General features: G+C 43.0%; 1 protein-coding gene across 3 annotated transcripts in view; it reads left to right on the top strand.

Moving 5' to 3' along the window:
• ADAMTSL1 (ADAMTS like 1) overlaps nucleotides 1-14,510 on the top strand; it is a 465,616-nt gene that overhangs the window by 326,253 nt on the left and 124,853 nt on the right. For all 3 annotated transcript variants that reach the window (XM_081893676.1, XM_081893674.1, XM_081893675.1), the window contains 2 exons: nucleotides 2,527-2,638; nucleotides 7,799-7,937. In XM_081893676.1, the coding sequence (XP_081749802.1) occupies nucleotides 2,527-2,638; nucleotides 7,799-7,937 (251 nt within the window). The remainder of the gene's footprint in view (nucleotides 1-2,526; nucleotides 2,639-7,798; nucleotides 7,938-14,510) is intronic.

The raw sequence follows: 14,510 nt of genomic DNA, 5'->3' as shown, positions 1-14,510 counted from the left end.
CTCGGGTGTCTTCCCGTGTAAAAGTTGGGGTGTCTAGGCGACGTTTCGACGAGGTCTCACTCGTCATCTTCAGGCTGGTGCTTTCGGCTTCTTGTTACTGGAACAGAGCAGGATCTCAGTGTTTGAGTTCCTATAAATACTGTTGAGGGGGTGTGGTGTATAGCCTCCAATGTTCTGGGCAGAGAGGTAGTTCCCAGGCTAGTGAGACCTCGTCGAAACGTCGCCTAGACACCCCAACTTTTACACGGGAAGACACCCGAGGACACCAAAACCTGCATATATATATATATATATATATATATATATATATATATATATATATATATATTTGCTTTCGTAGATTTTCACGGGTACAGGAATGCAGGTTTTGGTGTCCTCGGGTGTCTTCCCGTGTAAAAGTTGGGGTGTCTAGGCGACGTTTCGACGAGGTCTCACTCGTCATCTTCAGGCTGGTGCTTTCGGCTTCTTGTTACTGGAAACAAGAAGCCGAAAGCACCAGCCTGAAGATGACGAGTGAGACCTCGTCGAAACGTCGCCTAGACACCCCAACTTTTACACGGGAAGACACCCGAGGACACCAAAACCTGCATATATATATATATATATATATTCTCCAATGGGGAATTTGACATCACTGTTTATCTTGATTTTTAAAAGACCAGCTTTCCCTCAGTAGAGTGCAACTCTTATATCTTTCAACGTATCCCGAAGCATTTCTGCCCTGGTTCCCCCATTCCTCCCCCCCAGCTAAAATGCTATTTTATTAGTACTTACTCTTACTTCCTGAAGAAATAAGTAATCCAAATATAATGCAATTGGTTTTGTATCTGTCCCCCACCCCACTCGTCACTGGCAGTGCACTTCCACTGTGCCAATTTCCCTGTTGCCTTCCATGTTTCCCCTTTACTGCTAGGGAAATGGAAAAGTGCATTTAATAATAATAATAATTATTATTATTATTATTATTTATTTATACCCCACCCTCCCTGGCCAAGACCGTGCTCAGGGCGGCCAACACTGAATATAAATACAGTAAAAACATTAAAACAAAAAACACACACACAAAAAAAGTTGATTAAAATGTAAGTTAGAATACAGTTTAAAATGCAGATTAAAATGCAGCCTCGTTTTAGTGGTAGCCTATAGATCAAAGCCATAAGGGGAGAAATTGTCAAATATTCACCGGGGCCAACTATCCATGCTGAACCTACATGGGCCAGCAAAATTTATATAGAAATCCTGTATAAGGGGTTCCATAAATAAAAAAGGGGGGGTTAGACTGAGTCCAGCCCAAAGGCCAGGCGGAACAGCTCCGTCTTGCAGGCCCATGTGGAAAGATATCAAATCCCGCAGGGTCCTGATCTCCTGCAGTAGGGCGTTCCACCAGACCGGGGCCAGAGCTGAAAAGGCCCTGGCCCTGGTTGAGGCCAATCTAACCTCCTTAGGGCTCGGGACTTCCAAAGTGTTGTTATTTATTGACCTTAAGGTCCTCCCTTAAGGCATACCAGGAGAGGCGGTCCTGTAGGTACGAGGGTCCTAGGCCGCATAGGGCTTTAAAATTCGCAAAGTATATACACAAAGTATCAAATGTAGTAACAGCAATAATAATGCAACAAAACAACAACGCCATAAACTGGCTTATAAGTATAAAACGAAATTTACTAGGATAATAGCTATAATAGAGATAGACTTGTAACCATTCAAGCAACAAACATACTAAGGTGCCATGTGCATAACAAAGGCTGGAGATACTGTAAACATGGAGTGGATAAATGTACAACTGTATCTTAACAAGGCAGCTTAGTATGTTTGTTGCTTGAATGGTTACAAGTTTATCTCTAGTCTAGCTATTATTCTAGTAAATGTGGTTTTATTCTTATAAGCCAGTTTGTGGTGGTGTTGTTTTGTTGCTTTGGGATTCGAAACATGCTTAATTTACTTTGATATGCATCCCTTGTTTAATACATCCTGAAGATCCCAGGCCACAGAGAGGTTGGGCTGGCCTCAACTAGAGCCAGGGCTTTCTCGGCCGCGGCTCCAATCTGGTGGAACGCTCTGTCACAAGAGACTAGGGCCCTGCAGGACCTGACATCTTTCCGCAGGGCCTGCAAGACAGAGCTGTTCCACCAGGCCTTTGGTCAGGGCACAGCCTGACCCCCTCCTCTGGCAATCTGCACAGAATTTTGCTTAATGGTTGCCATCAATTTGATTTTAATTAATTTTATAATGAATGTTTTTAGAATGTTGGATTATTTTGATTGTTGTTAGCCGCCCTGAGCCCAGCTTCGGCTGGGGAGGACGGGATATAAATAAAATGTATTATTATTATTATTATTATTATTATTATTATTATTATTATTACTTCTGTATATACATTTTGACATAGTTCCAGCAGAAGGTGTAACATGTTTCTCCTGCTCTGAATATTACCAGCCGTGTTTTTTATTATATTTTGCGAACTGCACAGGTGTTTGATACCTGCGCTACATACCTTTCAACTTTACCTGCAGCGTTTCTCCTTTTCAGATCCGTTACGCTGGTGCTGCCGACAGTACGGTTCAGTTTATTTTCTACCAACCTATTATTCACCGATGGAGAGAAACTGATTTCTTTCCTTGTTCCGCTTCCTGTGGTGGAGGTAATAAATTTAACATTGTTTATAGCGATTTGTATTCTGTACCAATATACATAAGGTTAAGTTGTTGTTGCTTAAAAAAATGGGAATGAGTTTCACTCATTTCACTCATTCTGATTTAACTCTTGTTGACTCTTCATCTTGAAATGGATTTCATCTGTCAGGAATTGCCTGGGTGGAAGGGGGTGTTGATTTGTATTTTATTAGTACTTCTGTACAGTACATCTACCTCTAGGAAAGGTGCCTGGAAAATGCCATTCACACCCAATTAGCATGGGAGCTGATTTGCCACATCTTAGTTCCCCTAGGAAAAAGACTTCCTTGTTTTGTCCCAGAATTATGGCTTCTGTTGCCAATCAGAGAGGGGAGGAGAAAATAAATAAATAAACTTTATTCACATTAGCCAACGGCCATGGCAACATAAAACAAGCAATATATACAAATAAAAAGACAGCAATGGCTAAAAAGGGCAATCAAATGACCAAGATTATCGTTCAGATAGTGGTCCCTAATCTCATTGCACCCTCGATAAACCTAGCAACCTTTGCTCTTGTCTGATCATTTTGATCTGATAACAGAAAGAACAATGTGACCGCGGATGGGCGGCCTGGGATGGTAAGTAACAGTGGGGTGATGATCTCATTCCTCAGATCTTTATAAAGGGGACAGGATAGGAGAACATGTTTCCAGATTGCCATCTCCACAGGGGCAGAGTCGGTTCTCAGTTGGAATCTTTTGGTATCTGCCCTCAAGTACGGCAGAGGGCATCACATCCAATATGGCCAGTCTGAAGGCACGTCTGTATTTTGGGATAGTTAATTTATACAAATATGGTGCCAGGGAATCAAACTGAGAAGGGAGGGGAAAGGCATACCAAGGACAGAATTTCTTTATAATGGCCAGATTGTTCTGCTGCTCTAAGTCCTTCAGACGCTGTTCAATTAGCCTTTTTGCTTTAATAAAGCCTGTCATGAGAAGCTGATGTGGGTGGAGTCCGCAGGAGAGGAGTTTTTGGTGCACAATGTTAAACCACACACTTTTATGGGGGTCTTGTGTCACTAAGGGCAGTAGACCAGGTGGATTTAAATTTAGACGGAGTTCTTTGCCAGGACTGAGCTTCTACAGAGGGAAGACTTGCCTCCAGTTGTAATGCTGCATTCAAGACATAGGGCAGTACAGAAAAAAATCTGCCTTAAGAATCTGGATTGGACAGTTTCAAGAATGCTACACTGATTACCCATCCAAATTTGGGCCCCGTAAAGAACTTGCCTTATGGCCTCCTTCCACCCCCTAAATATTGCAGTTTCTCTTTTCTGCACCCACCCCGCCTCCCTATGCAGTATGGACCCCGCTAGTTGCCTGTTCAAGGGGCAAAGTAGAAATTGGGGGGGCAGGGAGCCCTTTCAATTGCCTTGGGCTCTTTTTTGCCTGCTTCATGCTGCTGCGAGTCTTGTTTGGAGTAGTGCTGTTTGCAGGTTGAGGTCCCCAAGCCACCCCAAATAAAAACACAATTGACACATAATTTTTGTTTAAGGTTTTTGTCATAATTTTGGCCAACACTTTATTCAAATACAGAAAATGTGAGTGATTGCTTAGGCATTGGTTGTGACTATCTGACCCCACATGGGGACAGACTGATATTCGCACGCACGCAAAGTCAAAAAGGGAAAACATTTTGGGGAGAGAGACGGAGCTGGGAACCATACCCTCACTCTCCCCAAATGCTCCCAGAGGCTCTTGCGTGGCCCTAGCCCCTTGACAGGGGTTCGGACAAATGCATGGCGAGCCCCTGGATTCATTTAACAGAATAGCCTTTCAACAGCAGCATTGGAGGGGCAGGCACAGACAATACATGCCCCTCCACCAACCGATTCATAAAACCAATGCCTAACCGCAACTTTACAAGTTGTGACGATTTGCTACGCAGTAGGCAAAAACCAAATGGCACCAGCCAATCAGCCAAATGGACAAAATTCCTACCAGGCCCTTCCCCCAAAAGCAGATGACCCTATGACAGACAGAAGAAGGTCAAGCAAACAACCCTAAATTAGGGAGGGTGGGCAGCTGATCCGATCCGCGCAGCGAAAAGAGGAAGCTCAATGCTGTGCACAGGGCTTTTATCAACTTAGGCTGTCAATCACGAAATGGCAACATATAAATCTCCCCAGCAACAAGAATCTCATTGAAAATGGTGGCCAACTCCCTTATTTCCCGCCCAGCAACAGAGGGGTGTCTTGCTAGCCCCTACCGCAACACGTGCTCTCCATGAGGGAGAACACGCTTTATTTGGTCTAATTGGCGATTAGCCTGGGCAAGAGTTAAGGAGTAATCAAATGAGGCAGTGCTGGGTTAAGGATGCTCTGAGTCACCTTTTGCTCTGCTGGGGTAATTGGGGGTTCCCTTTTTCTTGACATGCATCCTGGGGAGAACACTGAACTACACCACAGTGTGCATGCAGACCCCAGATTTCCAGGGCCTCCAGGGCATGAGGAAGGGTTCCTTCAAATCCTTTTCTCCAACTCCATCACAGGCAAGGCCTCATATCCTGCCCCTTGGGCTTGAGGGAATTTAACCCTCAGGGAGCTTCCCCGTCCTGACTATATTTTGATGTGGTGAATCAGCTTGTTGGTTTGCAGATCCTCAAATTTTGTTACGTTTCAGTCAATATAACCTTTCTCCAAGTTGCTGCTGTGTGAGTCTTTTCCCAGGTGTGCTGGCAAAAACACTGCATCTCATTTGCAGCGTTATCTGTCCCAAGGGAAGTGTATTTCTGTGGAGGATAATTATAGAAGGTGGTTCATTGCTATTTATAACTCCAGTGTGGTCCACAAGGATGCATCAATACCGCTGATTAATGACTTGCTTTTCACTCTTATACTGTAAACCATCTCTCCTTCCCAGATTACTTCTCTGTTTAGAAAGTCAGTTCCTGTATCCCAAGTTAAATATAGAGATAGATATATATGCATGTTCTGAAAGTATTTGCAGTTGCCAAAGAAGGACTGAAGTCATGGCTTTCACTAATTTCAGAAATGTTCAATATGAATATGAGGAAACATCTCACAAAGCTTTTCTGACTATCTTCAGACTATGTGCATGGCACAATTCCTTTGGGACATTCCAGGTTTACAAAGAAGCATATCAGCCATGATCTATCCATTTCACCCCTACGTGTTTTCCAAATCCTGGTTGAAAATTATAATCTTGAAAGTTGCCCTGAAGAGAGAATTAAGTTCAATACAATTACAACTACTGAACGTGTTCATTTGTCTAGCTGCTCCTTTTACAAAAAAACGCACCTAAATTTCACCCTATAGGTGAAGTTAGCCATATTACAGAAACAGAGTCTATTTATTTGCATGCTTTTTGGAGCTATATTTTTGTTTTTACTTTTAATGTAATCCAGCATGTGCTTTTGATTCCATAACTCATCATCAGCTCTGCAACTTGATTGGAGGAAGAGATCCAATTTACTGGACGCAGTAAGGCAAATGAAAGGGCAAAGTTAACAACTTGCCGTGTGATATTGGGTACAACGTATGTGATACAGGCATCCTGAATCTGTGCACTGGGAAGAAGCCTGCGATTTGAACTTCCCCTTGCCTCTTCCAACAATTTTCAAACAATTTCATTAAAGGAATTGTCACAGTGGCTTGTCATGACAGCCTCCGGGGGAGTTATGCAATCTTTGTGGTCAAGGATAGCAGCACCTAGAGAGAACTGGTATCTGTTAATTGAAATTAGGTCACAACAGTCGATACTCCCATATGGGAAATTACAGGGGGAAAGGGAGGAAATGCTCAGAAGGAGACTCGTGATGCAGAATGCAAAAGCTGGACTTTAAGAGGAAAGATAAATCAACCCGAAAGATACGAGCAGTCAGGGGAAGTTTGCACTTTGCTTTTACTACTTTATCATTTTAGATTTCTGTAGCACCAAGCTTAAGAATCCGAGGTTGTTGTACAGAAATCAGCCTAGGGCATTAACCCTCTATAAAAGAGAAGCGTATAATATTGCAGTTGACATCAGCGTGCAGCTAACCAAGAAGAGGCAAAAGGAATCAATTTCCACCTTAAGAAAAGCAAGGGCCAACGACAGGCATTCTATAAACTTCTTGTTCCTCTCAAGGAAACTGCCATCGACAGTATCCACCGACCTTTGTTAACTCTGAATTATACTTTATATACAGCAGTGACTTTGAATCAAATGAAATCCCCAGAATAAAACAATAGCTGGGAAGCTGATACTTTCGAATGTTTCTTTTTGAAAGGCTTCGGCAATAGGCGAAATCCAATACTGCTGTTATACTTGCAGAATAGCTCTTGATCCAGTGAAGGTGTCTGTCAATGCAAGAGAAGGGGAAGCAATTCTTGCCGGTTCTCCTTTCCCCACTGCAGGACTCAGAACACCCTGGAAATCTGTTTCAGAGGGTTGGGGGGGGACACCCTCCAAAACATTGTGGGTGAGAGTCAAGGGCCTGTAGGGAAATGAGAATAAGAGAAAATCATCTATTTCATTAGGGAATGACTCTCTTGGATCAACAGCCATTTCATGAGCAGAACAGCAGAACAGGATTTCACCTATTGTCTTGATAAATTGTTCAGGCCTCAAGAAATGTGACCATGTAATAGTTAAGCTTATTGTAGGGCAATGGACCACCTGTCCTTTTTAATTTTGTGTGTGTAAATAATTATTGGGGGAACGTGTTTACATGAAATTTTTACAGATAGCTGAGAAATTAACAGTGACTTCCAGTCACGTTTTTGGAAACCACGTGGAGGGAAGCTGCTTAGGGTGGCTGTTACAATTGGATGCAGGTGAGAAAGGACTTAAGCATCTTCTCCATGACTGCTTCACCTCTCTAAATAATGGTTTCCCAAAGTTGCGTTTCATACCTTTAAAAAACGCCATCACAACTCAGCCACGTAAGCTTGTTAATTTGTACGTAGCCTCTTAGCTCTAGTGATACATGTGACCAAAAGAGAAATGAACATTTGGAACAAACCTATATTTACATTCTTAAGACCCACTTGCAAGGTCTTTTTAGGCTAGCAAGTACATTCTGGTTAGTATTTTAGCCCAGTATCACAAACCTTAGCACTGTGAGTTAATTCAGAGTTGCGTAGTTGTCTTTGTCTTTTCTGAGTCTAGATTTTTTTTAAGGTTACCAGCTGACTTCTGCCGAGTGCTATGATCTGAGAAGCAATAGAGTGGTCTCTGACCAATACTGCCACTACTACCCTGAAAACATCAAGCCAAAGCCAAAACTTCAGGAGTGCAACCTGGATCCTTGCCCTGCCAGGTAAGTCCGTTCACAATTTTGAGATAGTTTACACTGAGCAAAATCAGACCAGTTAATTTATTGTTTAGATATTGAGAGGATTGCAAATACTGTAGCTTGTTATCCAGCCGGCATGTACAAATTAATGTAACCACATTGATCGGAACATCTTGAATTGGGGCGGGGGGGGGGAGATCCCAGGACATTTTCTGTTCTAGTATAGTAAATTAACTGGGATCTGATTCAGCATTTTTGAGGTAGATGTGGTGGACAACTCTTGAAAGAGTTGTTAATGTAGCTGATGTCTCTGAGTAGGCATGTTTTTTAGGATTGCACTGGAAAGTGGGATATTCAAAGTAATTTTGTTATGCACTTGGAAATTATATTTTTTGAATATATATATATATATGAGAGAGAGAGAGAGAGAGAGAGAGAGAGAGAGAGAGAGAGATCAATAGCATACTGTACGTGTCCTTATGTTGTCGAAAGTTTTAGAAAGAATGAAGTCACTGAAAACTGAAGATATGCTCATATTAGCACAGAGAAGGAGCTCTGCAGTTAAACTTACTATGTATGCTTTCTAGGGATGGTTACCTGGGAACAAAAACGAATTCACAACTTTGCAATTGCCCCAATTTTGAATGGTCTTCTTCCAGTCATTATGAAGCTTCATTTTCAGAAAAAGATAATTTTCTTTTGAGCAAGGGGGGTGGGGGGAGATATATCTATGGAAACATTTCTGGAGAAATGCCCATCCCATATCACTGCCATTTATCCACAACTTTATCAATGAGGAGAAGGTGTGTTGGTTTGTGTTTTCATCAAGTGTTTCTGATGGTTGAAAGGAGAAAAATACTGATAGCAGTAGAATGATAACATAGATGAAATTCCAGCCACCTTGTATTATTGAATGTTATATTCTTCCAATTTGAAAAGGGCACTTCATGAAAATTAAGTATTGACCAGGGCTTTATTGCTTGTCACCTTTGACCTTTGATTAAATGTTCCCACTCCTTCTGCTGGGAACCTTATGGTGTGTTTCTGGTTTTGGTTGGTTTTATTTTTTTAAAAAAAATCAATTGCCAACACAGAAAAATAATGAGAATTGGGTCTCGTCAGAGCAGGAGAGACAGACTTCAGCCTTGTGGGATCTACTTTGGTTTTATTTTTCTAGAACCTCAAAGTCTAGCTGCCAGAATCAGATACAAAAGACATGCGATTAGAATCAAAGACGCAGGTGCCTCTGATCATATTTTGAGCTTGGGAATTTGTCTCTAGGACCTGACCTGAGCTCACAGCTTTTTAACACAAAAGCCCACTTCTGATAGCTTTCTTTAACTCAGCCAGGGGTGCCATCTAGGAGGGGCTGAGGGGCCAAGGGCTCCCCAAAAAACAGATAAAATAAGAGCTCTGAGAATACAGTGAGCAGGGCATTTAACATTCAGTGATGTTAAACGTTTGCCTGAAAAGTATAAGCAATACGGAAAGAGATTGCGCAAAATAGAAGTTAACAATTAAGGCAGAATTGGCCTCCAGCAAAGAACATGACCACAAACCAGATTTATAATAAACCGTAGCACTAACAGGAGCAAGGAAAGCAAACCTGTGCATTCCTCTGCTTTTCTGCTGTTAACACTGTAATCGGCTAGCTATGGCCTGCCTAAGAAATTGGTTGTAGGTAGCGTGATAGCTCTGTGCCCTGGCCTGCCCAGAGCAACATAAACAGGCATTATTGAGCACAAGATACGACTGATGTGCTGCGTACAGGTACAACCTGGTGTCTACATGTTGTGCCAGCCTGAATTATCAGGGTAAATAGAAAAGTGCATTTTCACAAATTTGCAAGTTGCAGTGTACCATAAGCAGAGTGAGACACACGACAGGCCGCCCAAAATGTCAGTGGTGCCTGCAAAATAAAGATTAAACATGACTGGGTATTTATTTTTGCCATTCATTTTTAAATGTTTGCCTTTCTTGATGTTTATTATATTAGAGCTCACACACGCCATTTGTTTCTGGGAACTGATTTCAAAGCTGTTTTCCAGTTTGGTTATATATATATATATATATATATATATATATGCTTTCGTAGATTTTCACGGGTACAGGAATGCAGGTTTTGGTGTCCTCGGGTGTCTTCCCGTGTAAAAGTTGGGGTGTCTAGGCGACGTTTCGACGAGGTCTCACTCGTCATCTTCAGGCTGGTGCTTTCGGCTTCTTGTTACTGGAACAGAGCAGGATCTCAGTGTTTGAGTTCCTATAAATACTGTTGAGGGGGTGTGGTGTATAGCCTCCAATGTTCTGGGCAGAGAGGAAGTTCCCAGGCTAGTGTGCCTTTTCTTCTTTTGTTCCTTAATTACTTGAGGGATATCTTGAGTGATTTCTTGAGTGATATCCTGAGTACCACTTAGGTGGGTCATTAGGTGTGGATTAGTTGCTAAAGTCTTTGTGTCTTGACCTCTTGAACTTTGTGAAGAGTTTTTCTGAGAAGATGGCTGTACTGCACTTAGTTGTGCTCTGGCTTGGCTTCCAGAGGCACACAGAACGCCATCACCAACCAACCACACCAGACCCAAACCCAGACCCTCTCCACAGATAAATTACAGACACCATCCAGTAGCCAAACCATGGTGGCACCTCCGGATGCTGCACCCCCCTGCAATCCCTACACAGATCTGGCTGACACAGGCCACAAAACCACAGCTCGCCCCTATACACGAAGCCAAGCCAGAGCACAACTAAGTGCAGTACAGCCATCTTCTCAGAAAAACTCTTCACAAAGTTCAAGAGGTCAAGACACAAAGACTTTAGCAACTAATCCACACCTAATGACCCACCTAAGTGGTACTCAGGATATCACTCAAGAAATCACTCAAGATATCCCTCAAGTAATTAAGGAACAAAAGAAGAAAAGGCACACTAGCCTGGGAACTTCCTCTCTGCCCAGAACATTGGAGGCTATACACCACACCCCCTCAACAGTATTTATAGGAACTCAAACACTGAGATCCTGCTCTGTTCCAGTAACAAGAAGCCGAAAGCACCAGCCTGAAGATGACGAGTGAGACCTCGTCGAAACGTCGCCTAGACACCCCAACTTTTACACGGGAAGACACCCGAGGACACCAAAACCTGCATATATATATATATATATATATATAACCTGACACTACATATACATAAATGTTAAGACAGGTGGCTGCATGGTGCATGCATATCAAAAGAAAGAGAAAAATAACTTCTGGGCAGATGTCAGGGAAGTAATTTTTGCTCTTATACAAGACAGATCAACGTGAGGCTGCTGACATACGGATCCTGAAGGGCAGGAGTCCTTTAGATGCAAGAGTCTTCTCTTCCACTTATGGGACCTACCAGAATGAAGTTGGCTTAGTCAGTAATGTGACTGTAGTATAGGACCTTTCTCATAACTGCATTTGCTCTTGGAAGCAATATATATATCCTCAGCAGGGAAACCTGCTCTAAAAGAGCACTGCAGAATAGCCCCCCCCCCACCAGCTAATTGGTTTAATTAATCCATTTTCACCAATATTAAGAATAAGCTTTACTCAGGCCCTTGATCTGAGTGGGTTTCTCATGTGTTTGCGCTATCCATCTTTTCGCTATTCACACTGCAGGCTACAGACAGGCGCCTGGGAGGTTGCGTATGATAGGCAAATCACCTGGTTTTTTTCCCTTTCCACATTAATTATAGCCTTATGCTGATGTTACTTAACTGTGCATACCTTTTAACACCCGGAATGACACTCGGTTACCCACCCTATCTCTGCTTGTCCTAACAAAGTCATCTTGTGCCTTTATTTCAAATTCCTTCAATTGTACAGACAATGCTGGAAAAATTCCACCTACACATTTGACAAACGAAAATGATTCCTTCTAGCCTTTACATGCATAGGCTGGGTTCATCCATTTCCTGCTCCCCCACCACCCCACTGAGTATCCATATTTGGCAACCTGTACAAAGGGTGGGAGGGCAGGAAATCACGCTGTGGTTTAAATTGGTCCCAGCCATGCTCCCCAAGCCGCCTGATTGGCCACTTGGCTAACGGGCATGGCCAGGCCTCCCCAGGGTAAGGCGGGACACAGTCCTGCCCCCCACACTGAGGGGGGAGGCTTGGTTGCTCGCCCACAAAGCGTCCCCACAAAGAGGTGGAGCCAATTTGCAGAAAAGCAGCATCGGTAACCATTGGTTATTTGCAGATTAGTTTGGCTGCAGAAGGTGTGGTGGGGAGACCATACATTCAAGAAACGCAAAAGTAACTTTTGCTTGGTTTAATAACAAAAACAAAAACTCCTTTTACACTAAATTACATTATATCATTAAGTGTGACCCATCCACCAGGGTACTGAGAGAGCTACTTGCTGCTCTTTATATACTATACCAAACAGCTTAATTAACATAACTTAACGCACCTGCTATACTGCTTCACAGATGTAAACCAAGGTCACCTTATTTGCTCTGGCCCTTAAAGACATACACATCTTGTGGGAAAATAATGAAACCTAAAATTTAAAGAAACCATTCAACAGTAGTACGCAGTACAGACCCACTACCCTCCAGGTTGAATTCTGCTGCTTAATTATTGACTGGCAGTCTGCGGTCTCATGTGGGAGCTCGCTTGCCTTATGAGTCCCAGTTGCAGGGCAGCTAGCACAGCACAAAGCATTCTACCGCTAACCGAGACTGCTAAGGACTCATATCTTGCAGGCATTGACAAAGAGGCCCTTCCCGTACACACAATGTGCCAAAATACTTGTCTCGTTGCTCTTCTGATCACGAATTTAGTGGAAACAGGAATACAGATTGACTGTGATATTTGCCTCATAATTGCTATCTATTTAAATACTTTTCAGCAACGTGATGACAGAATAAGAGCAAGGCAGTTAAGAAATTTCCAGCGTAACCTGCCAATTTGAAATGAACTGAAAAGACCTCTCTAATTAGTTAAGAAAACATCCTGTCAGGACTCTCTTCCAGCTTTACGTCCTTATCCGTAATGCAGTCTAATATGCAAGGCCCTTCCTCCTCAGACTTGCTGAAAGAGCCTCAAACCCCAACAGAGGGGAGCAGCTGGGGTGGGTGTGTAGGTTGATCTTGAGCAGACAGCCACAGAAGAAGGGGTTAAGCACCTCATTTCCTCTTGCTTTTCTTCTGCTTGGAAAACTGCAGCCTCCCAGGACTGCTTCTGCTTAAGAAAAAAGTCATTGAGCTCTCATACACATTGGGGTGGAACATCTGGGGTGTACTGGGGCTTCCAGACAAAGACTCTGAAAGCACAGAATGGGCCCATGTTGAATAGCCCTGAATTGTGTGCGCGCCTCCCTTGAGGTCCATCTGTACAACACAAAACATCTGCAGCAAGGGGGTCTGGTTGCATGTGCAGAGTTGTTTCCCTGGAATCTGCAACTCTGACCTTTCAGGAATGCTGCTGCAGTCCTGTGTTTAAGAGCCCCACCAAGGAGCAGTGTATATAACCTGCACCTGGATGCAGCCTAAATTCAGGGTTCAACAGACAACACACGAAGATGAGCAGCTCTATTTTAAATGTATTTCTGAGCCCCCTAACCTTTCATCACGTGCCCAGTGGTCCGGATGTTACCTTCAAGGAAATTTGTGGCAACTCGCGCTCCCCGCACACTTGTCAAGTAGTTCTGCAAACTCGGGTTTGCTGTGGCCTTTACTGAATTAGGCTCTGGGCTCTTGCAGTTGCCAAAACAATCAACCCTGTGTTTTGGTACTAGGCTCTGGGTTCTTGGCTGACAACATGGCGGACCAAAGGATTGGTCTCCAGCAGCAATGTGGTTCCTCACTGGCCATCTAGAATTCAGAATGCCAATATGCTACCATCTTAGGGTCTAACAAACCCATTTTTTACATTCAGCCTCCTCTCAAGCAGCAGTACACATAGATGCAAACTATAAGCACCAAAGATCCAAACAAGAACTTAAAGAAAGCCAATGCCTTCCTATTATTGATTCGTATTGTTTGCTTGCTTTATAATTTGTTGGGAAGTGATCCATTAGAATACGCACTTTTGCCTCTCAGGCTATGTAGCCTTTTTGCATATTCGCTTCACTTGGCCCAGTCTTTGGTTTATCAATGCTTAGTTCATAAGCTAATGAGCTATGATGTCGTAAAGGGGCATCCCTGTAAATGTGGGGGGTTAAGACTGTAAATTATAGCACTGGTGACCTGGAAACCACATATTGAACAAGGAGTGATCCAAGTTGTGATGGATGCTAGACCATGTGGACTAGCAGGATCGCTATCGTGCAAGAGGAGCATGAGTAGCCTGAATCCCCAACAAAAAGAAGCTCCAGTGAGGTACTTCTTGTTTGTGCTTCCTGTTTTCCTGTTAACTTTGATGTGTGGAAGCATCCTTCAACATTATGGTTAGTACAAAGATGGCAACACTTCTCCCATCTTGTTGAGATGTTATAATCGAATCCTACTGATCGACAGAGTCATTTTATTTGTCAACAAGTAATGGTGAATATGTTTCTTTTCGCAGCACAAAATCCCTACTTTTGAGGTTGACCTTTAAAATTTGGTGGTGGGCTTTAGTTTTAATGAGA

This window comes from Podarcis melisellensis (assembly GCF_964234715.1).
Source record: "Podarcis melisellensis genome assembly, chromosome: 17".
Classification (NCBI taxonomy): Eukaryota; Metazoa; Chordata; class Lepidosauria; order Squamata; family Lacertidae; genus Podarcis; species Podarcis melisellensis.
The sequence above is the reverse complement of the archived record's forward strand: the minus strand, read 5'-3'. Positions and strand labels throughout refer to the sequence as shown.